Genomic DNA, 25,640 nt, shown 5'->3' on the forward strand with positions numbered 1-25,640 from the left:
CATTGACAAAAGCTTTACAAAACTCTTTTCTTTGCAAGATAGTATTAAAATACTTTATATTATAATTAACAGCTTTTTAAAGGAATTTTGGGCTTTTCCCATGATTGGCATGATAGCAGTCACCAACCTGTGAAAATCAAGGTTGCACATGAGGACTCTCAGCCAACTCCCCGATAAAGAACACAAAATCAATGAATGACATCAACAGATGGCAGTGACGCAGAATCACTATATACACTACTTTTGTCCCTGTCGGAATAATTCATTTTTCTAAAATTCCATTTTTACATTGACATGGTAAATCTCATTCATATCAGGAAAAATACTGTACAAGTCCATCACTTATTTCTTTACAAATAATTACAAATGAGTCACCAATTTTAATTTTTTTACAGCTACGGAAAACGTTATTCTTTTGCAGAGATCATTTTGAGAAATTCATTTTTTCTACTTTTTGGTTGTGTACACTTAACAACACTACATTGCAAGAAACTTTTACTCCCAACAGAGAGCTAAATGCTAATTTCAAGCAGTATGTGCAACATATATTACAGAAAAATTTTGGATGATGTTGCGCCTTCTGTTTTGCAGTAGGCTAGAATTCTAGACAAGGTACAAATACTGCAGTCGTCATGACGAAATAGCTGACAAGTACACATAGCGTTATGTATCACAACTGACAAAACCTGGAATGAGGCTGGGTTTTCATTCAAAAGGACAACATTCATTTCAATGACATGTTCATCGATTGATTCATTAACACAATCAAGCTTTCTTACTGTGTTTATATTTCATTGACTTAAAACACATACATGCTTAAAAGGAGGCAGTCGTCGGAACTGCAGTCAAAGGTCGCTAAGGACCCCTAAGACCGATGTAAACACTGTATCCAAGGTACAATGGCAATTAATGAAAGTCAAACACGTTTGTCATAATGTAGATTGTAAAATTTAAATGTTACAGCTATGTTGACATGTTGCATCTATGTATAGTGCATGAAATAAATTGTTTGTAAACAAGAAAGTTGCACATGCGCAGTTCCGACAACTGCCTCCCTTTAACTTGCACATCCTTTAACTTGAATCCTGCAGATTCAATAAATTGGTTCATCACACAGCAATTCTCAGCACCTGATACATGAATTGAGGAAAATGTAAATGATTTGAGTTCACAAGACTGAGGCATGATAAACAGAAAGGAAAAATCTTTACAACTTAATTAACATTACATGAATCTTATATGCTTCATCTGCAACATTCAAAGTTGGAGTCAATACCTGTCAAGCGTTTTTTTTGTGATAAATTTGTTGAAATTCTGAATTTGTCCATTTGCTCCAGAATTAGAAAGCAAAAGAAACGGTACACATAACGGCACTTTCATAATGATCAGTTTTATGAGATATGTTCCATCCAGACACTTAAACAATAGATTGGATTCAGAATTGTTTTCAAGTACTTGTAAAGACAAAAACCAGGACAACTGAAGATCAGTAGGCACACCTTCTGTAGTGAGCTAAAAGAGATTTTCTTAGGGGAGCTCTATATAAGTAAGTGATGAGTGGACTCCCTAGGTTGCTGTCAATTCAAACAAAATTTCTTTGTATCCGCTAATCTCCAGTGTTGCCCACGAGCCTGTTTTTATAGGTGATGGTGGCAAAAGTCACAGTACAAATAAAACTCTGATGTAACATCCGCACTCCCTCCCACCAATACCCAACCCAACCTCTTTAGGTGTTCCCAGAGCTTTTCTTTCACAACATCTCAAACAAATAACCAAATAGCTGGAAATATTGATGACAGTCGCGAGTCAGGACTCTCCTTTACTTTTCTTTATGTGAATATTTTGTGCCGTAACAGTTCTCCCACTTCCAGCACTTTCATTTCTCTTCACAGCAAAATGAGTCAATAAGAATATGAGACCACAAAAAATGAGCAACAATACAATATTTGTTTATATCATAATACATCTGCATGATTGGTTTAAATTAAAATTTTATATGAATATGCTTCAGAATGCCAGATCCACCCCCATTTCATCCAATAGGATAAAATGAATAAACTTAATATTTCTTGATTTTTTGGGGGGGAGGGGAGGGGGCTGTGAGGTAGAGGGATCTAAAAGTCAAACTGTTCACTCCCAATTGTCTCTAAAATATTAGAATTGGAACTGGAGTTGTTTAATTGGACATTAGAAATGACAAGTTCTTTTCAAGCTTGTCTAAGTTCATCCATACTTAGTCCACCCACACAAGAAACAGAAAATGAATACTTTTCTCATAAAACCAGTACTGTCATTCAAACCAAACTTTTTTCCCAGACAGAATGTCAACTAAACACTGAGATTTGGGAATTTCCATAATGTCTTTGGTTTGGTTTTTGTTTATCGACACACTCGGAATAATGCAGTGAATTATTTACAAAATGTCATGTACACCAAAACAATTGTCTGGTTTAGATTATGATAAAATATGTCATTTCACAAATATAAGATCTGTAATTTTATGAAGAATACTATTTTTTACATTGATGAAGTTTATCTGGCACTGCCCAACCCAAACGACCTTTCCTTTTGCCCCTTGACATTACGTAAAGTATCGCTATAATTCCCTTTCATTTCTACAATGCAACTTACTTGGGTAGAATGCACCTTAACCCTTTCACCCCCAGTTCCCTGTATACATGTCCAACTTTACCATAGAAAACAATGGATTTGGGACAAACCATGGTGGTGAAAGGGTTAAGAGGCACCTTGAAGGGATTTGAAAGAGGAAGAACAAATTTAAAATTGAAACAGGACAGTTTGAAACAGAAAAGTTTCCTTTCAATTTTGAAAAGGGATCAGCATAAACTACAGTATACAGCCCTGTTATGATAAAAAAGACCTGGAACCAGTTCTTTGTGTCTACAAAATCCCTCTACAAGGCGGATTCTACCCAAATGAGTAGGGTTAAAGGCACAACAGCATTGTCTTCTGACATTAATTGCTTTTTTGAAACAAATTATTCTTGCTGTTGTGTTTCTTTTCATCCAAGTGTTGTTTTCAAATTTTGGCTATATCTCCAAATAGGTTGGGTCAACTCTCTTTCAGTCAATCTGCAAAAGTGGTTCATGGGTCAAACAAAAGCAGTACAACCTCTTGTTTGACAAATATCACCAAACTAGTGTAAAAAGACAGTGCACTTGTCCCTTTGTATCTATTTCTTGATTGATATATGAAAAGTTTTTATTTTGTTCTTGCAAAAATATCATCGGAGCACTTACAGAGAATAGTTTGCTAGCTGTCTTCAAATGAGTTTGAAAGGCATCAATGTAACTCTGTTTTGTATTATGAGTTTGATTTCTTTGGTGAATTTACAGTGAAAAATCTGGTTGTCTTTTTGATGACATAAAGCATAATATCTATCAGAAAGTTATTTGAGTTCTGCCATCAGAAATGTTCTTGTAAACTCCATAACAATTACTGACACAAGGATACGTCTGTTTACTATTTCTTCTCTGTCAAAACTGTTTACCTTAGCAGTTTAATCCTCTAACCATAATGGTTTTGTCCAAGCCTATTGTTTACAATGGTCAAACTGGCTCTAATAAAGGAAAAATAGGGGTGAAAGGTATAAGTCCTGATGCTGTCCCAGTGTGATCATTTCAATTTTGTGTCAAGTCCTGACAGATGTATCAGTGGAAGTACCAGATGGCAGGTTCATTTGAGCAGTTTGCCCAACAGACCGACTAAAAGCATAGTGAATCTAACGGACCATCAGCGAGGTTTCAATATTTCCGTTTTTTGATGCCCTACCGATAAAATGACAGGGTTTTCATGCATCATCTGAGAACATTACTTCAACCAGGCAATAGATTTCTAATTGGTCTGGCAAAGTGAAGGAATGTCAGGCTATAGCTGATTGTAGAATACATGGTCAGTGTTTGATTTTCAAGTGCTGAGTTGCATGATAACAGTACAACCTACATGTTGATAATAAAATTCAGCATAGGCATGGTTCAAGGAACTGCTATTATTATCTTCAACAAAGCACACAAACATCTTGTAAATTTTACTGACTTTCCTTCAAGGTTTTCACGACATGAAAGACAGAAATGACTTTCTTCCTGTCTGTAATGCTTTTTTTTCCTTAGGAATGAAATCACAAAGGTATGCAAAGAGCTTCCCAAAATTGAGATGATTTTCGTTTTCACAGGGATGCTGAAATTTGTCAAGCACAGCACCACCTACAGTTCACTGGTACTTATTGCCACATTATGCTAACAGATGCACCTGAAACAGTTAAGCCAATGCGACAAATCAATATAAATATTTAAATTATTCATGAACTGAATTCATTCTAAATCATACGCCAATGACACTGGAATGATAAAGCAGCAATATACCCGAGTACAGCAGATAATTTTATGCCTGTAAATTATGTTTCATAATCTAAGAGTTCCATAAGCAGCGGTGGCATATCCAGGAGTGGCCATTCATCTCGGAATGCTTTCATTCTACTGTTGTAAAGTTCAGAGACAGTCCGAAGCTTTGTAACTTGCATCAGGGTCTTTGCAAGAAGTTGTTTGTTTTTCCAGTCCCTTCTGGTGATTTCTCTGCCAAGACATTCTATGTACTGTTCCTGTAGTTTCTCCACTTTCACCGGGTCTTTCAACCCAGGTCGATCTGTAAACACAGGAAACAATTTATGAGCTCGGCACCCAATCAGATGTGATTCTTGTCTCGAAAAAGGTATCAACCCTTTGGGCACTGTAATTTTTGCCCTAAAAATATCTGGGCAACATTTTAGCAATTTTTATGAATTTTTCTGTAATATTTTCCATGATTTTGGACTAAATGGATTTCATGGGCGTCACTTTTGGACCAAAATTTTGGGAAAAATCAGAAAAAATTGTCCACATGTAAGAGAAATTGATGGTGTTATATTGTATAAAGGCAACAAAAATCGACTTTGGCACTCAAAGGGTTGAAAGAGAGGGAATATGTATCATATATGAATAAGAAAATTTGCAACAGAAACAAGAAGTTACATTAGGATGAAGGACCTGTTATCACATTTGTTATCACTTTGTTGCTGACTGTAAATATGTCTGTGGCTAAGCTATGTTACTTTTCACATGTGTTTACTGCTTTGCAAATGTTTTTATCGCTCTGCAAATGTATTTTTTGCTATAATCTAAGTTGACGCATCGACAATGGGAATTTTAGATTTTATCAAAACATCAGAACTGTAACAAAAGTAATAATTTCATTGTTTGTGCATTAGTGATCTCGATAAGTATTATTCAACATTGATAACACATATAAAATGTCATTTGAAATCAATCCTGTCACAACAACTTTTCAGAAATAGTTCGTTTCGCTGATTTCAGTTACATCTGTGATTCCTAGATCTTTCAAATGTTCTGATTAATACTGGATGCAACACGAGTTGGATCTAAAGTTCTATTTTATTCTCTCCTGTCATATATGTAGTACCCCTTTTTGTAACCCTTGCACTAAGAATGACAGATGATACAGCTTTCACTTGAAAAAGGTTGGAATTTGAATTTAAAAATTTGACCTTTGCCCAAGATCAGCTGCATCAAACTTTAAGGGCCAGTAATGGTAACTTGTGATGATACTTATATTATTTTTATTTTATAAATCAATTACAACTTCTTATTCTACTCCCCCAAAGAATGTTGTAACACTCACTATTCAGCTTGTCAATTTAACGCCTATGTGTATAAAATGCATGGTTATTGTTTACATTTGAATTCTAGTCCGAACCAGAAGTCACTTTTCAACTATAACAATGCGGTTTTCACATGTACAGGTTGAGTTGACAAGCTGAAAACTGTGAATATCAGTACGCCTTGGGGAGTAGAACAACGAATTATGGTTGACATTCAAAACAAAAATGGTGAAAAAATTATCAAAAGTTAGCATTACTGGCCCTTTAAGGAGTTTGTCTCAGGACAATGCTTACCCCTGCTAAGTAACACCATTGCAGAAAAGAGAGCTATCTCAACCTCAATCAGCTTGATTTTGTTGAAACCTTCAGCAAAGCTCAATGAAGTCAACCAAAAATCCTTCAACTGCGACGTATTGAAGAGCTCCGAGCGCTGGAAACTTGGACCATGGCCAAACTGAACTGTTTCACACTTTTCACTCAGCCTCTTGCATGATCTGATGAGCCACATTTCAAAGAAGCCGCCTTTGAGCAGGGTCATCTGATCTTCCTAGAAATCAAAAAATACAATATTCAAGAATTTGTCATTACAAAGATTCACAGTTACACCCTTATTATTCACAATTAGATCCCAGAATACATGGTCTATTGCGTTATATGCGTTAAGTAAGATCAAGACCTTTATTTTTGTGTTTTCTACTTTCTTTTTGTAAGGTACATTCCATTTTGATATTGAAATAAGATGTTCACTTTTACGGTCTTTAACCATGTGAGCTAGAAAAGCTACCGTATATTGCCATTACTGCACACCTTGGTGACCTATCCAATAGAGATCTAACACAGAGTTGAAAAGGTGGTTTATTTTGCTGTATATAACATTTATTTCTTCATAAAAAGTAGAAGTGAAATTTGAAAATTTGCTTCATTAGCTGTGTAGAACATATCCTCCATGTTGAGCAACCAAATACTTGCCATGAAATAACGTACCTATACATACAATTCTATAAGCGATATCATTTGAAAATTTGAATTACCTGATTCAGATCCATAAAACCAGGCAAAAATTTGGCAAACTGCACCAAGTGATATATGCAGGGAGAGAGTGATTCATTGATAAACTGTGAGTTGGTGTACATGTCTTGGAAACTTTCGGAAATGGGGTCATGCTCTGCCAGTAGTGAGGTCGCTGAAGATGGATGCCCATTGGTTGACGAGCTGCTGTTGCCAGGAAAACTTGTATTACTAGCTCCCGGCGTCTGAAATTTGAAATAAAATTAATGCATCTGTGTCTTTCAGTGGAAGCAAAAGTCCTGTAATTATTTGTTTATAAGTCAGATATCATCGCCTTACACTACAGTCGACTCATGCAAACTCTGTATGAATGTAAAATTTGCATTCATTCAATGACTCCCAATTTTTTTAGTGAATTCAAAACGCTCTGGGTGTCTACAAGAATTATTTCTTTACTGAGATCACACTCATCATTGACATAATTTGTTCTTACATTGACCTCTTCTTCACCCTGTAAAACCAATTTAATACCACACTTTTTTTAAAACTGACCTCAGCAATATCACTCCCGTCATCGCCATCCTTGGCAAATTTTGTCATCTCATGGGCTTTCATTACAGCTTGTATTCTGTTGTACATCTCCCGGTCACGTTTTTCCATGGCCATCCTCTCCTCCGGAGAGCAGTTGACAGCACTTAACCTTTCTGCTTCCGCTTGATTTTTCAGTTTCTGTCGTTTGGAGTATCTGCCAACTCTGACAGCTGTGACATACAAGAAGAAGAAAACATCACTTGAGCTGGCATCAAGAAAATTTCATTATTTCACCTTCTTGGTTTGCCTAGTAATGATACTCATAGTTCTGTCCCATCTTGACACAACATAAACAAATTTTCAAATCACAAATCTGCTCACTGCGTTGAACTAAATGAAATAATGATTGAATTGCCATACAACTTTATCAAGAAATTTCTTTTATTTATTGATTTGTACACTCCAGTATGCACCTATTTATAAAAAGTCATGGTTGAATGTTTGAATGACTTGTATACCATTTTCACCATTCCTACCACTTAAAATGTAACCTTATTGTATGCCTTTCATAAATTCCTTTAAAAAAACAGTTTCTCCCCGCAAACTCTACAAAATAAAATTTAATTTTTACAAAAGTAAAATTTTCATTTTCTTGCTGTTAAAATAGCTGAATTAGTAGAAAGAATAATGATCACTATGCCATCTGAGTTATAGCACTTGGCGCAATGCTTTCTCTCTGTACTGGTCTTGGATTGGTCGTTGCCTCCTGACAGAGGCAGAGACAGCAGGCAAAAACACAAACAAACTGAAGTTACCGCTGAGCAATTCTTACATTTGATTTTAATCAAATCGACCTATACCATGTTTTCTGCTTTCAAATGGTTAGAATGTTTATTGATATAAAATGCAACATCAATGGATTATATAAAGGAAAATAATATGCTAGTATTGTTGTTAGATTATAATAAATTAGATTTGCATGTACTACACAGTGTTGCACTGCAGGAGGGGCTCACAAAACCTAGCACGGGGGAGGTGCCAAACTGAAATCTGAAGTCTAGTTAAATTGATTTTCATTGATCCAGACTATTAAGCTTGCAATCACGTTCAGTCATTCAAAATAAAAGGAGTCTTTCAAACCAAGTAATTGATGATGACAGTAAAGTTAAGACTTTTCTGTGCACTGCATCAGCCAGACAGATGTTTCTAGGCTAACCCGTAACACGTCGCAAATTACTGCTATACGAGGCAATGTCATCAAATTCTTCTCAAAGGCGTTTAAATGTTCTTTTTTTAATCTCTCTTTGTGGCAGGCAGACTGTCAATGACTTCGACCATATATGGACTTTCATGATCAACTATTTATAGCGTTAATCCTTCATATCAAATTGATCCACCATTTTATAGAGGTATTCATCCTCTTAACAGTAAGTCAGCAGACCAAATTTGTCATTTCTAATCACCAGCAGTGGACGGACTTAAGATTTATTTTAAGCACCTCCTTATCCTTTGAGTATGTTCATTTCAATCAAAATCAATCACATGCTGAGTTAACCAATCGGAAGAATTTATTTTTCATTCATCTCCCATGATTCCTCCAAAATTTTGCAGTTTTCCTTATGGTGAACTTGCTGGACTTTTCAAGAAAAATTCCTGACCGGTACAAAATGTGTCATTGGGAAGGACACTATGGGTTTACATCAACACCACAAGATTACACTTAGCAACACATTAATTGCACTCTCTTGATTGGTATCATGGAATATTTAAGAATTTTTTTTTTCTATTCATTTCCATCTGTTTTAATCATTTCAGTTTTATCTCCCTGTCCGTCTTTTATGAAGCTAAAGGATGCATTTCCACCATGTATATGATTAAAATCCCCTTAGTTTTTTTATTACATTCCCAGCATTATAGGGCTGTCAGCTGTAACTTTTGATAATTTTGTTTTCCGCTACTTTTAATGTCAACTACAGTTTCTTGTTCTACTCCCTAAAAGCAAGTTGAGATACAAAATGTTGAGCTTGTCAACGCAGAGTGTACATGTGTAAACTGCAATGTTATTGTTGACAAGTGAATTCTGGTCTGGACTAGAATTCAAATGTAAACCAATATGACAGTGTTTTTTAAGCATACTTTCTGCTGACAAGCTTGGAAGTTGGTGATTCAACATGCTTTTGGGAGTAATATGAGAACATGTAATTGACATACAAATCAAAATGAATGAAAACAAAATCACCAAAAGTTACCGCTGCTAGCCCTTTAATGAATTGCATGGAAGAAACACGGAGGAAACTTGAGTTAATTTACACTCAACCAAAGCGACATAGCCGAATTGCACAATCTTCTAAAAATTACAAGTTTCATACGATATAGAAATATTTTATTGCTGGCATTTACAAAATCCAGACATTTCGGATCTTTTCACACTACGACTCTATGAATTGGAACACTTTCACATTATTGACAAGTGGACTTGTGTAAGACACCCTAGCTAAATCAAAGTCCTCGATACAGTGAGCCCACCTACTGAAAAATTGTGTCTCAACTACTTAATAGCTATATTAGAACAGCAATTGGGGTCTAGCTCCTGCATTGTCATGACGACTTGATGATAAACGTGCAGACAGTTCACTCCTGTTTATTCAGTGGATCACAGACTAGACCCTGGATTCTTACAATCCAGTGGTGAGAGAGGTTCATGCGCCGTTTCAAAGGCTTAACTGAGCTGCCAAATTTTCTTCATTCCCATGCATTCCTCTGTTGTGAAATCCTCAAGTTCTTATCGTAAGCCTCTCCTGGTCAATTGAGCGAAGTCCGTCACTATTAAATTTTGCGAAAGCAGCGTTCACATTCAGACCTGTGCACCAGAATTTCAACAACAACATTGAAAGGGTAGATGGACATACGTTCCAATGCAATGTGGAGGGAAAACCTATCAATTTTGCAGCTTTCTGCATTAATCACACTCAGAATTATTAAAGCACCATGGGCTCTAAAATTGGCAACGAGAAGGATACAGTAACCAGTTATTGAATAATATCCATTTTTTACTTAATGTGCATATTTTTGACACTGACATGTTCATTTGAATAAAAATTCACATCTCCACCCCTGGGTGTACCTGTACACCAAATACTAAGAAGGTAGGTGCTGTGGTTTTGGAGTTTTTGATGTGGACAGACGTACATCTGCACATACATACATACATACATACATACATACATACATACATACATACATACATACAAACACCAATGACTAATGCTCTCTTTGGGTATGCATATACCAAATGTGAGCTAGAAACATCAATTGTTGCATGAGGCAATACCGGTAGTTTAGCATTTGCATTGTATAACTTTCATGTACGATGCAATCAGAGTCATTAATCCAAGAGGCAGATGAGCGACAAAATGTGTTACAGTGGATTGTGAGAGGATCAGGACTTGCATTATATACTCACAATGTATGGACATGCCAACAGCAAGGCATTTCTTATACCGGCATTCTGGACACCTCCCCCTTGTGCTCTTCCGGATTTGGCATTCCCCTCCCTTTTGACACTTGATGATGACGTTCTTCTGGGCGATGCACCTCCTGAAGAAACCCTATCAAGTCAAAAAAATACCGTCAATGACGCTGTACCTTCTCTAATGTGTGGCCAGGTCAGGTAATTGGTTGTTGGCATGGAGTTGTTGGTAAATAGTTGATGATGTAGGGGCATGAGGTGGGATATGGACCCAAAGAACCCAAAAGGTGATTAAATACATCAATCAAAAAAATTCTAAGCTACAGTATAAACTGCCTAAAGATAGTTCAATGTGGGAAAAAAAGTTAAATAATTCAGAAATAAGAATTAACAGTCCAAAATAGTAATGACGCACTTCCCTACTGACCTGAGTGCATGTGAAATACACAACCTGGCATCAGTAAATTAAATGTATACCAAGTGATCATTTTAAGTTACTTTTAACTGTTTTTAATGGATTTTCCAAAGAGTCCTGTGGAAATGATGAAAAACGCTTATCTGGTCTTGTGTTTGTAAAACCTCATGGCTGATAATTGTCATAGTATTGAAAAAAAATGAAAGTGAAGAAATTACTGTTTTTAATAGGCATATTTTCCTTGAAATACATGACCGTGTAAAGAATATATGCTAAAAGTGTTTAAGAGTAAATTTCTTTTCAAAAAATAATTTAATCTGTGACCCAAGGATTTTTATTCTTTGAGTTTACAAATTCAAACATTGCAATTTGTTCAATCATCTTGTTCAGTGCAAAATTTATAAAATGACTGAAAAATAAAAAAAAATGGCAGAATTACAGTCTTTGTGATGTAAAATTATGGGTTGACATCACGATAATTGTTAATCTGTTCAAAGTACTACTATACTATAATTTAAAAAAGACAAGCGACCTAGCGGCCGATATAGCTCCGCTGTGTTTATGTAGAGAATAACTATTTTTGACACATGTTGATGAAGAAGGAGGAAATCTTTGATAGCTCAATGCAGTGGCCAGAAAAAAGTGGCTAAAATAAGCTGCAAAAATACACAATTGAAGATTTCATCATACTTTGAATATATCACATCGGATCATCCCTAGGAACATGTCAACCAAAGCTATCTGATGAGTAGTGTTTTGAGAATAAAATTTTCTGACCAAAAATGGCAACAATTGCCCCCCAAAATAAAAATTGCAGATTTCATCATAATTTCAAAAGATCAAATTGAGTTCATCTATAGAAACCTGTATACCAAATTTCAAAGCTGTTAGACCAGTACTTTTTGAGAAACACATATTTTGACCAAAAATGGGAAAAATTGCCACAAAATTCAAAATTGCAGATTTCATCATTATTTCAATAAATATCATGTAGTTCATCTATGGAAACCTGTATACCAAATTTCAAAGCTATCAGATGAGCAGTTGTTGAAATACACATTTTTTGACCTAAAATTGCAAAAATTGCCCCAAAAATACAAAATTACAGATTTCAGGAGAAATTAAATATATATTACTTAGCTCATCTGTAGGAACCTGTATACCAAATTTCAAAGCTATCAGACCAGTACTTTTTGAGAAACACGTTTTTTGACCAAAAATTGCAAAAATTGCCCCAAAATTACAAAATCGCAGATTTCATCATAATTTCTACAAATATCATTAAGGTGATCTGTAGGAACCTGTATACTAAATTGCAAAGCTATCAGATGAGTACTTTTGGAAATACACATTTTTTGACCAAAAATGGCAAAAATTGCCCCAAAAATACAAAATTGCAGATTTCATCATAATTTCAATACATATCATTTAGTTCATGTGTAGGAACCTCTATACCAAATTTCAAAGCTATCAGATGAGTAGTTTTGGCAATACACATTTTTGACCAAAAATGGCAAAAATTGCCCAAAAATACAAAATTACAGATTTCATCAGAAATTCATATATATTACTAAGTGCATCTATAGAAACCTGTATACCAAATTTCAAAACTATCAGACCAGTACTTTTTGAGAAATACATTTTTTGACCAAAAATGGCAAAAATTGCCTTAAAAATGCAAATTTGCATATTTCTTCACAATTTGAACAAATCTTAAATAGATCATCCCTAGGGACATATGTACCAAATTTTCAAAGCTATCTGACCGGTAGTTTTGAAGAAGAAGATTTTTAAAGATTTTTTTACCAAAAATGACAAAAATTGCCTTAAAAATACAAATATGCAAATTTCACCACGATTTGAAGAAATCTGACTGAAGTCACCATAAGTAAACTGCATATTAAATTTCAAAGCAATCGGACAAGCGGTTTGAGAAAAGAAGATTTTTTTACCAAAAACACCAAAAAATGCCCCAAAAATACAAATATGCAAATTTCACCACGATTTGAACAAACTTAAGTGAGGTCACCCCAAGTGAACCGCATATAAAATTTCAAAGCAATTGGACTTGCGGTTTCAGAGGAGAAGGCAATTGTTGACGGACGACGACGACGACGACGACGGACGACGGACGACGACGGACGACGACGGAAAATCAACCTATTTGATTAGCTCCGCTGTCAGTCAACCTATTTGATAAGCTCCGCGTCGCTGACAGTGGAGCTAAAAAGTTCATGCAGAAACGGTAACATATATTGTCCGCAATGTAGTGTTAATTTTGACTTAACATCAAAATATGCCTTTGCTGGATACCAAATATATAGGGCGAAATATTAAAATCAGCCATGTTCAGCAAAATCCACACAACAGCATTGATCCTTTTCTAATTTGATTTGCTTTGCTTATGTTATCCTTGTATGACAGTCAGTACAATATGGAACTTGAACACAATACAGTGAATAAGTATGCTGTAAATGAAATGGTGTGGCTGCATCCACATGCAGCAATAGGAGTGCCTTTGTCTCTCACCCCTCATTTCCAACCTGTCCCATCCCTGAAAAAATAGTTTGGTCTTATATTTATAATATTAATAATTTCTGTATTTGTTAAAATGTGCGCATCTCAAAAACTTTTGATCATAAACATTTTCATTGTTTTTTATAGCTGACCAGTCAGTTAACCTGTTTATTTTGAATATTTGCCCATTTTTCCTCAGTATTTGACATTTTCAGAATACCTTCTTATTCAATTTGTCATTTTCTAAAAGTTAAAATGCTCCTTTGTGTGGTCAAGCTTTCCACAAGCATCAAATGTGGTACTTCATATAGGAAGGTCTGCCTCTAGAGGGCGGGCATCATGAACAGTGTTTGTTAGTTATTTCCTCCACATAAACTTCTGATTGTACTGTAAACATTGAACATGGCCATAGCCGATGTCCGATTTTCCTGTCTAAAACTTTCACTCATTTTTGTTCATATGACTCTGAAACTCCAGGAAACAATTGGGAAGAAAGAGTTATCTTGAAATATTGAGGTACTCGCCGATATTTTGCAAAATTTAATGAGAACAAGTCATTGTTGATGACACAGTCCCCACTTGTTAATGGGTACTTTGATTACATGTCCTCAGAGAGGATAGAGTCCTCTTCATTAGGTCTGTGATAAAAATACTTTTGAATAAATTCGCTTGATACATGTCTGAGTTGTAGTTAAGGACATGAAAAAATCGTAATAAAATGGCCACATGTCGGCCATATTGGATCGTATCACAAAACAAATCGATGTGCATATGTATGACATAGGTCAATGTCCTTGTACCAAGTTTGAATAAAATCCGTTGAGATATGCCTGAGTTATGGCTCTGTACATGAAAAAATCGTAACAAAATGGCAGCACGGCAGCCATACTGGATCGTATCACATGAAAAATTGACGTGCATATCTATGACATTGGTCAATGTCCTTGTACCAACTTTGAATAAAATCAGTTGAAACATGCCTGAGTAATGGCTCTGTACATGAAAAAATCGTAATAAAATGGCCACATGTCGGCCATATTGAATCGTATCACAAAACAAATCAACGTGAATATGTATGACATTGGTCAATGTCCTTGTACTAAGTTTGAATAAAATCGGTTGAGATATGCCTGAGTTATGGCTCTGTACATGAAAAAAATCGTAACAAAATGGCCGCCTGGCGGCCATATTAGATCGTATCACATGAAAAATTGACATGCATATATATGACATTGGTCAATGTCCTTGTACCAACTTTGAATAAAATCAGTTAAAACATGCCTGAGTAATGGCTTTGTACATGAAAAAATCGTAATAAAATGGCCGCCTGGCGGCCATATTGAATAGTATCACAAAATAAATCGACGTGAATATGTATGACATAGGTCAATGTCCTTGTACCAAGTTTGAATAAAATCGGTTGAGATATGCCTGAGTTATGGCTCTGTACATGAAAAAATCGTAACAAAATGGCCGCCTGGCGGCCATATTTGATCGTATCACAAAACAAGTTGATGTGCATATCTATGACATTGGTCAATGTCCTTGTACCAGCTTTGAATAAAATCAGTTGAAACATGTCTGAGTTATGGCTCTGTACATGAAAAAAATCATAATAAAATGGCCGCCTGGCAGCCATATTGGATCGTATCAAAAAACAAATTGACGTGCATCTGTATGACATATGAAGTAACCCTTGTACCAAGTTTGAATGAAATCGCTCCAGGCATCTCTGAGATATCTGCGTGAACGGACGGACGCACGCACGCACGGACGCACGCACGCACGCACACACGCACGGACATGACCAAACCTATAAGTCCCCCCGGACGGTGTCCGTGGGGACTAAAAAATGCAAGGAAAATACCGACAGGCTTACACAATGATCGTTTTCAGACTCAGAGGCATATGATAATCTGCAGATTATGCAACAGGCCCATATCATGTGAGGCCATGAGGGGATATCCACGCAACTCAGTACCAAACACTAGCGCACACAGAGTGAGCAAACACAAAGTGAGTACCCCTAACGTCAGCTCAGTAGTCTGTAATAGATCGTAGTCAACTAAGAACCTTGGAGAAAGGCTTAACACTGTGGCTATGCCGCTAAGTCCCTTTTGATTTTTGTCACAGCTCAAAATCGTTCTCCTGCACCTCAACCTGAACCATGAACACCCCCACCAGTTTATGATATGACCCATCACAATGGCATGACGTCAACGGATCTTGACAGACGGAAGTATTGACAGACGGAAGTAGTTGACACCAGCATACTGGTTTTTCAACTCTAATACCTTCTCTGTCTATAAATAGACACGAGAAGGTAAAAAGAAAGAAAATGATTATTGGGAAAATGTTAGTAGTGACTCTTTATATGAATGACGGGGATAAGTTTTATTTTGAAATGCATTCACAAGACATCAATCTCAGCAGATTTGAAATAAATTGACTTCTACAAATGGTACATAATGAAAATGCAGTTACTATACAGTTCGACGCCCAAATAATGCAATTCAACATTGCTGAACTGAAGACAACATTGAAGTTTTCAGTCAAGTTATTGACAAGAAAACTCCCAGGTATGTAAAGATTATGATTGATTATTCATTATCAATTTGTCAAATCAAATGCTTTCTAGTCTGGACTAATATTCAGATGACAATAATTTGACATTTTTGCAAACAAAGGGTTTGTTCACAAGTTTAACATAATTTCAGGAGTAGAAAAAAAAATGTAAGTTACAAACAGAACCAAGTTTATGCAAATAAATTAAAAGTCACACCTTTTTACCTCCTGAGCAATAAATAATCACGTACCTTGCAGCCTTCACAGGAGACGACACCGTAATGTATGCCAGAAGACAGGTCACCACAAACTCGGCAGTTTGGTAAAGACGATGTATTCTTCTTGCAACCTGTTGTTGAGCTGGTAACTGGCTTACAATCTTCAACTGTTAAGAGAAAATGAGAAAGAAATACCAGCTGGTAGTTTGCACTTTGACTTTCTTGAAAGTGGACTAATTTGAAAACACAGCATGCATTACTCTTTTGCTACTAGTTTTCCTTGATGTGGACTATGGCAGATACAGAAAAGTTTGTGAAAAGTGTATGGTTGTAGATGGTTCGTTTCTATGTGAGAAATTCTGCAATAACATATGACGGTTGAAATTCAAATCGCCAGTTCTTCATGTTGTCATTGGGCTGGAACAAAAAGATAATTTTTTTAATCCGGGTTGGGTTTTTTCCTGTTATTTCATAAACAGTCTCTTGCTTGGCAGATTTACTTTCCTTTAATAGCAATACATAAGACGGCAAAATTATACAATTTGTCATCTTCAAACCTCATCAAGCTTTTGAGGAAATTTACTGTTTGAGAACTGCTTGAAGGTTTATTTTTGTGAAAATCGAAATTTGTATTTATTGGGTAATTTGTTACTCTGGTGCCAAATTTTAAACATTGACCTCTCATTTATATTCTTGATTTTGAAAGGCAATGACTTAAATTCTTCCTTGAGGAAATTTTGGGCAAAAGTTTCAATCTTTAAATTTCGAGGCATGAAGTACCTTAAACACATAGGTTGCCAGGTTTGCATGGGTCACAGGCAATGAGTATGTATGGTATTTGCATTAGGATAAAACGCCACTCAGGGACAGATATTCGGGCTCTTAAATTTTATCAATTCTCTTCTGACCTACCAATTGTAGGGGCTCATTTTAAAGTTCTTGATGACAGAAAAGTTTTCACCATCTTAGTTTTTTGGAAATCAAAAATTTAATTTTTCTCTATAGAGTTAACACAGGGGTGGAGGCCATTTTGAATTTCAAATACGGGAAATCTTAGGTGAATTTGTTTTTCTAGTCCCAAAGTTTGCATGGTGACCCCTGATTTTTATTCTTGCTTTGGTAAGGGAATGGTCGAAAGCTTCACCGAGGAAAGTTTGAGAAAAAGTTTAAGTCTTTCACTTTCGAGGCGAATTCTACCTTAAGCAAATGTCACCCTGAGGGTAGCACAGAAACAACATTTCTGAAAGATGCCAGCCTCCTTGATAAAGGCAGGATATGTATGCTAGCCGTTTTCTGTACAAAATGAAGTTAAGGATGTACAAGGATTGGGACAATATTTTAACCCATTTGTCACGGTATGGGTACGATTACGTCACGCAAACAAAACCTGTGCAGCGGCTTCCAAGCATACCAGTCAACCTATGTGCTTCAGCACAATATAATTTTAAATTCATATGAATTGAATTTAAAGAAATATTCAAGTTTTAACAGATTCTTAAGAGAAATTTTTTACTTTTTTTTCCGGTCATCTTAGGAATAATATTATGGAATCTGTGAGCGCGTCTTTTCACATTACAGAATCACTGATCCTTTCCATACAAAGTCTACGGTTTGACATATTCATTAGTCAAAGACATTTAATCAGTGGTCTAGAGAGCCTCTGTGCTGATTTACCCAATCAGAGTCCCACAGTCAAGGCGACTGTGCAACATTAAAAGCTCCCTCAACTCTTCAATAAGAATCTTTGGCTAGTGAATATTCTGAACCCTGAAGGCTTTGTATGCAGCGTAAAAAAGAATCAAATTGTTGATTTGTCTGATCCCAATTTGGTTCTTCTTTACCCTACGAGACCTGCAAATAAAGGAAAAGCACGCTTTCCAGCTTTCCATTAAAATGCAAAGCTATTTTCCTACACTGGAATGGGCGGTGCACTGGGAACAAATTACAAAGTAGATGGATGTATTCTGTAATATATTCCATGCATGGGATATTTTTTGTGACTTGGGGAGCCAACTTTTTTGGTGCTGTAAGAGAGTCTTGGAAAAGATGAAAAATATGTGGAAAGACTTACTTTCTGTATTCAGCGATACATTGGACTTACCGCATCAGAGGCAACTTAAAGCAAATTCTCTCTCTCTTTCTCTCTCTTTCTCTCTCTCTACATGATTACTTAGTGATGAAAGCCTGTTGCTTAAGAACTGAACGAAAAGTTATCAACTTTTTGAAAAGTGTAGGATGAAGAGAACGCTACATATGACAGATGATGCAACTTTATCATGTTTGCACCATCCATCCTGATAGCCACGGCATGAGAACGTTATGTTGATTTCAACATAAAGAATTCATAATATGACTTTAACTTGGCAAAAAAATTGCTCTGATTGCACATCCTTGGTATTTTCATAAAGCCATGTGTTTTGTCTTTCGTAGGGGTAAATCTTCTTAAAAGATCAAACTTCAAACATGAACACTATGAAACAGGGCTGTATACTGAACGTGAGAGGCATTTTTGATGCGTCGCAAGCTTACGATGAGAAGTTGTCTGTTCAGAAATGTCTTATTTCCAGAGGAATTGACATATTTCTGCCACTTCTTTCATGAAAAGCTGACACGACTGTTCAAGATCGATGCATGCAGGGATGCTAACCAACAACCATAATTAACAGGCAACGGAAACAGCATCTCTAAGGGAAAGTTTTACAAAAAAAATGATCTTTTTTTATCAAAATCTAGCATTATAATTACAATTCTCTTTAGCTACGGAATTGGCTCACAAACAGTAAAATTTGATAGGTGACTTAGCAGTGATTAGAATAAGCTAATGTTTATTCAGAAATCTATTTATTCTGTTTTTTCAATTAGTTTATTTGTTTCTTTGGGTTTTTTATTCATTCATGCAATCATTTGCAGCAAAACCTGGGCTTAGAAATGCATTTGCTGATCAGGACATCTTTTTGTTAAACACAAAGTCAAATTTACGTGTCCAGTCGAATTTCGGGCTGACTCGCAGCGATTTCGAAGCTGTTATCCAATTGGGTGGCTGAATCTTACCAATATAATGAAAACAATACAAATAGACTCCCTAAGTGGCTGTGAATAGTGACAATCGACCAATCAGATATAACCTTGCAAACACGCTGCGAGTCAGCCGCGAATTTCACCTGGCTATAAAGGGTACTCTTTATTCAAATATTTTAACAATTTCCAAGGGCTTAAGGGGTCCTCCATATATAGGTTTCTTATTTCTATTGACTGATTAATTAATTTACTGATCGATTTATTTACAGTTTGTTTGTTTGTTTGTTTGTCTGTGGTGCCAAAATTGCCAGCCGTCATGAGTCTTTTGTTGTGTTTTCTTGCACAAGAGGTGATACTCAGATTGACCTTGGAATTAAAGATTTGCCGTCTTTGCACTCATCAGGATCCCATGGTAACATGAGTTACTCATGTCATATGACAGACAATGTTTGGAGCTTGGAAACATAATAGGTAATTAACCTACATAACCTACATCATCGTTATTGTGAAATCTATTGTCTTTAAAAGCTTGTCAGCCATCTGAAGGTAAAGATATAATAGCATCTTCCCTGGCTTTGCTTTGTTCATTTTACATAGCAGTCAAATTATTGTCTCAAGTTTTAAGTTAAATGACCCATATACCTAACATAATGGGCAAACAGCACATGCAACCAAATTCCTACATCTTCTATTGTGTTTAATGGGACATCCTCATGTCAGGTATCAAATGACAAAATGGTTCTGAAAACTATTATCTCCACTTGATTGTGAATGAATTCCTGAATATGGCCAATTTACATCATTTTGAAGAACATTTCACTCTCAAGATGCCTACATATCAAATTCTCTTTCATACAGACTTAACAAATTGCTGTCTGGCAGTTATACAAGATTGTAGAAAGTGAACAAACTTTTCCCTATAAGCTACCTTGCATCATAAAATATGGTTTACTTTTCTGGCGATGTAATCTACTTCTTAGCAAAGTAATGAGATTATACTTTTGGCAAAGGTACACGGCTTTGTATACTTAGAATTTCTGTAAATCATAGAGTTTTATATCATAACAACTTTTAAAAATTTTATGATAAAGTTGGTTGTCTTACATCATATTATATTCATTCAGAAAGGTCGTAAAGGTTTTAAAGTAACCATAATCAATTTGAGGGAAATTAAACGGCCAAAAATTTTAACACAGTTGACTCATATATTATCCAAATTTTACAATTTCAAGGATCAGTCTTGCCTGTAAATTTCCAACAACCTGTTGTGGGCACTATGATTGGTACAATATGTTACACAACTATGGTATTTTGCCATATTTATACAATCTGAAACATTCTGATCTTCACGCTGAGCAAAACTTACATTCTTTTCTCTGTGTGGTTGAACTTGATCTTTTCGTGGGATTAGTATTACAGAGTTTGTGACTGCAGTGCCAAAACTGTTTTCGCTTTGTGGTTTGATGCATATTTACATGATGGGGTGAAAATCAGTCTTTGCAGTCATGGAAACAAGCAGCAATGAGGCTCTTCAGACCCTGATTCAAAAAATTACACTTGCTGAATTTTGGAGACCACCTAATCTTTCTTCTCTCAATTTTACACACCTCATATCTCAGAGATATATAGCATGAGATGTGCTGACTTTGTTGTAATTGAAAAGATGAAAATATAGAATCTGTATTGCTTTATGTAACTCTTGTGACAGTCAAAAATACAGACATAAATCTGGAATTTCCTGCAAGCTGGAGCCCTGAAATAGCAAAGTTGTGACTTCGCATGTAACATTGGATGTACAGTCTAGTATTACACGCTGGCAGCAAGAGAACTAAAAGGCAAAGATAGCTCCCAGATGATGTTTTGCACAATATGAAATTTGTCTGATTAATATCACATTCATGTGGAGCAGAATTCAGGAAAATTGTATACGAGCAGAATTCAGGAAATTCTATATTATGCTGATGTCACACATACTGGTTGTGGTCATGCATGGCAATCAGGCAAGTGGATTAGAGGTTTCTATGGATTAGCCAAAATTCAACAAAACTGCTTCAAAACTACATTGATTTTGTCATAAGGTTTAATAAATGTCAATGTAAAATTACCAAAAGCAAAGGCTATTTTTCGTGAAAGAATGCCTAAATATCCTGGGAATATAATAACAGCAATGTGCACACAATTTGAACAAATATGAATGAGGTCATCATTCATCAGAAATAATATGTCAGAAGTCAGATTCATGTATCGCTAAAATCCATTGGTTTACATACTATGGCTGACATATACATGCTACCAAATAAACTAACACATATAAGTAAAACACAAAGGCAGAACAGTATGGCTGCAGAATTTCACTACAGAAGAGTCCAGAATCTACTACACAAGTAATCTCGGCAAGAAAACTTACCAAAGTTGCTTTTAAGCTAATCTTTGCTTTTCCGCATTTCATGATCACGGCGATACTTTCCAGTCCCAAAGCTCATCACCTTTAAATCTCTAAGACTTTAGTTAGCGAAAAGCAAAACTTTGAATTTGTCAGCATGCAATTTCAGCAAATGAATGTGCTAAACGTTTCACATGTTTTTAAAACTAACAGTTTGGTTTGGAAAATAGCAAACTGTAGTATTCCCTACGAATTTCATAGCAATCTATATCCAAGCAATAATTCGCAGTGCCAGCAATCTAATAACAAGAAATTAAAGCAAAATTTGTAATTGAATAGAGATTTTTGAATGTGGCACAAATGTAATCTGCACAAATATGATATGGCCTGATAGTTTCAGTTTGAATTCCTCTTTTGCATAAATTAAACTCATGACCACATTTTTTTCATTAAGACAATATTGACAGTGTAAAAAAATGGGTTAAACAACAAACTGTTCATGGAACCAAAGTATATTTATCCGTACTCTATCCTTGTGGAAAACAAACTTGTAGCCTAGCCAATAATCTCTTTCATGTTTCCAGCATGCACAAAGAATTCAAAAAATATTCCCTTTGTCAACAATTATCAATATACCTCTGTCTTACCATCGAAGTTAAGATCCATGTCACCAAAGTTCAAAAAGCAGCCTTGTTTGGGGCTTGATTCGCTGTCGTAGGGGTCCCCAGGGCTTCCGGAATCACAGACGCTCCCAGAGCTGGTGACGCCACAAGTTTCAAATCCGTCCATTATGCCATCGAAATCAAAGAAATGGTCATCCATGGTTTTTCCCACTTGAAGAGTATGACCAGCTTAACAGAGTATAGAGTTGAGGTCCCTCGATGAACCACTTGTTAGGTGAGGATTTCTTCTGGTCTGTACAAAAAAAGGCGAAAAAAAAAACCATAACATTCTCAAGTGGATGATAAAGTACAACTTGTGTTTCACACTTACCATCAAGTACTGTCCTGTGTTCAAAATTCAAATGCATGCTCACTCAAACGATACAAATGCGAAAAGGCTACTTCCATTCATTTTCAGTTTTAATTTCGATTTAAAAACTTTCGGTACCCCTCCATCATATATCACAGACCTTTACTTAGCATTAATGGGGGGGGGGGGGGGGGGGGGGGGCTTTGGAAGATTGACTCGAGCATTGTTTTTTTTCTCCCTGCTTCACCTGGAATTGTCTTTTTTCAACTGTGTGAATTCTGGCACCATTTTTTTAAAGTTCCCCTCTCAAAAGAATTATTTTTTTACAAGCATACACACAATGGCCGTAGATCACTGAATGGTAACCTGAATTGTGTCAAAGAGTAAGGCAACACAACAGAGCAGTTTTCAGTTTAAATCTGTCCTAATTTAAATGTAGTACTTGTAAAATGTGTATTGTAGGTTTCAGGGGTAACTCCCCTTTTGATGAAGTGACAGTGAAATATATAAATGTATATTTTTTGTGACAAATATTCCCATCTTTTGTGAAATAACTTTTCTCCAGAAATGTTTGCAAGTTGATAACATTCAAAATTAACTTTGTATGCCCTGGGACGATTTCATTTTGATGTGATTTTTGGTCACATATTTTCATCCAAATGACTCCAATTTTGCAAAATTATCCTTATTTCATGTTCTTGTCTATCAAACACATATTTGTTCTAACCAAATGGGAGCTCAATGTCATTGTTACTGCTTTTATTAAACAAAAGATGAAAGTCATGGATGAACGACCAAGTTTTATCAAAATCAAGCAAATTTTTTAACATTAAAACAACTGTGTCCAACAGGCATAGGAACTTACATTGTACCCACCAAACTTGATGGGTCAAGTAATTTCAGAATTGTTTCAGCTTAACATGTTGTTTGGCCACCGGGGCCTTAGACTTAGTCACAAACATGTAAACAAACAAATAGACAAACAACATACAGCTAAAAGAAAAAGTTTCCACAGAGAATTGAATCATTCAACAGAAAGCTAACACATATACATCAACGATAGCTTTTCTATCCCCATTTGTCACATATTTTTTTCAGTCAGTTTGTTGTTTGTTTATCAGTTTATTTGTTACCAACTTATGGTCTTTTTTGTATTTTCTTTGTATTTCTTTTGCCTGCATCTTGTCTGAATGCTACGGTACTTTATTATAATGGTTAAATGTATTTCGTTTACCATGCAGTACTTTTCTATTATCTAGGCTGAGGCCCCCTATGGTTGAACTTTGACAAATCATATTTCCAGTACACAGTACAGAGGGCAGCAAGCATACTTCATGCTGGGAATGACAGCAGTGTTCAGTGAAGATCCCTTTCAGCGAAATTAGGATAATCCTATCATCGTCTTTTATTTCACTGTAATAACACCTACAGTACTTCAATTCTGGATTCAATGATATGCGACTCTTGACCTTGGTACCGGAGATATTTGCTCTTCTATACTGGCTTGAAAAATTCAAATTTTTTTTCATATTTTCAGAGAAAGAGAGACGAGATATGTAGACTCATATAATTGGATGAAATCTTGGTAAATGCTACTTCTATATATTGATTCAAGAGTTTGTGAGTGATATACAATAGCAAGTAGGTATGTGTGAGTTCATCGTAACTTTACAGCATGTGGAAGAGTTTCGGTCTGAAAAGTAACAAATTAGCCAGATTATTGAAGCACTCTTGTTTAATGAAAGGGATTTCACTGACCAATTTTGACTGCGACGTCTCCACTAGGTGACTAGCTGCCGCAAGTTTTGAGTTCTAATTAAATCAAGAATTTACTGGATTCACATCACAGAGAGATCTTTTGAATTAAACTTTTGGAATGACTCTGACACATGAGCAAACCATATTCGGTAATTCTCAAAGATGAAATCATCACTAACGAATATTTTTGTAAAGATGAAATACACTATAACTAAAATCAGTTACTTTTGAAAATGATATGAAGGAACTGATCCTTTAAAAACTTTTTATTGGATCCCTTTTCATAAACGAAACTCTTTCTTTCATAAACTATCTCGTCGGACCACTAGAAACAGTACACAGATGTATGCATGAAGATTAACCGTAGATGGCAATGAATCGTTTGTTTTTACTCTAATTATGTTCTACAGCGCAACAACAAAAAGTTTGCATTCTGGATAGATTCTAAGCCATGCCTTTTCAGGCTCTCGGTAGAACCTCAGAAATCACTTCATCTATCATTACATGATCAATTAACGATGTCATATAACCATTAAGTCCAGCTGAGTCTCCCGCATACATCATCATACAGCGTACCTGTACACAAAGGCTCATTTTCATGGAGCACATATACCGGTAGGTGCCAAAATTTGCATCATTTTACAAAACCACATGCACGATCATGTGATTGAGAGTGACTTTAGCTTTTCACTGTTGTTCACTGGTTCTGTAGGGTCTTACATAATGGTGGAAAAGGGGTCTAAAACTATAACTAAGGATCTGCCATCAGGGATACAATAATAAGAATTTTAATCTGGTACATGTAATTATATACATGTATCTCATCAAAAGTCTCAATTTTGATGGTACATTTATAACCAGAGTTTTCATTCTGGCACTGAAAAAAGTGAAGGGCAAGTTACCAGTTATTAAGTTAATGGTTTGCAAACTTATCTTGAGTGTAAACTTATCTTGAGCTAAGTCATATTTTGGAAAACAGCAGCAAGTACCTACAGCAGGTAAGTTTGAAAGAACCATTTACACATGTACACTTTACAAAATGTAAACGAAAGATGGCAGGGTTGTTTGTCTGCAACCAGCACAAATGATATCTGGAAATTTGTCAATTTTTT

The 25,640-nt window shown here is 35.8% G+C and overlaps 1 protein-coding gene across 1 annotated transcript in view; it reads right to left on the reverse strand.

Annotated features, from left to right (window-relative positions):
- Window positions 1-2,064: 2,064 nt before the first annotated feature.
- LOC139145596 (nuclear hormone receptor E75-like) overlaps window positions 2,065-25,640 on the reverse strand; it is a 33,081-nt gene continuing 9,505 nt past the window's right edge. Inside the window, exons 2-8 of the mRNA XM_070716842.1 lie at window positions 22,446-22,713; window positions 16,431-16,564; window positions 10,677-10,821; window positions 7,235-7,443; window positions 6,706-6,927; window positions 5,969-6,221; window positions 2,065-4,662 (exon numbers count right to left, since the gene is read on the reverse strand). Coding sequence (XP_070572943.1) covers window positions 4,415-4,662; window positions 5,969-6,221; window positions 6,706-6,927; window positions 7,235-7,443; window positions 10,677-10,821; window positions 16,431-16,564; window positions 22,446-22,620 — 1,386 coding nt within the window. The 5' untranslated portion in view covers window positions 22,621-22,713 and the 3' untranslated portion in view covers window positions 2,065-4,414. The remainder of the gene's footprint in view (window positions 4,663-5,968; window positions 6,222-6,705; window positions 6,928-7,234; window positions 7,444-10,676; window positions 10,822-16,430; window positions 16,565-22,445; window positions 22,714-25,640) is intronic.

This window comes from Ptychodera flava, chromosome 12 (assembly GCF_041260155.1).
Source record: "Ptychodera flava strain L36383 chromosome 12, AS_Pfla_20210202, whole genome shotgun sequence".
Taxonomy (NCBI): domain Eukaryota; kingdom Metazoa; phylum Hemichordata; class Enteropneusta; family Ptychoderidae; genus Ptychodera; species Ptychodera flava.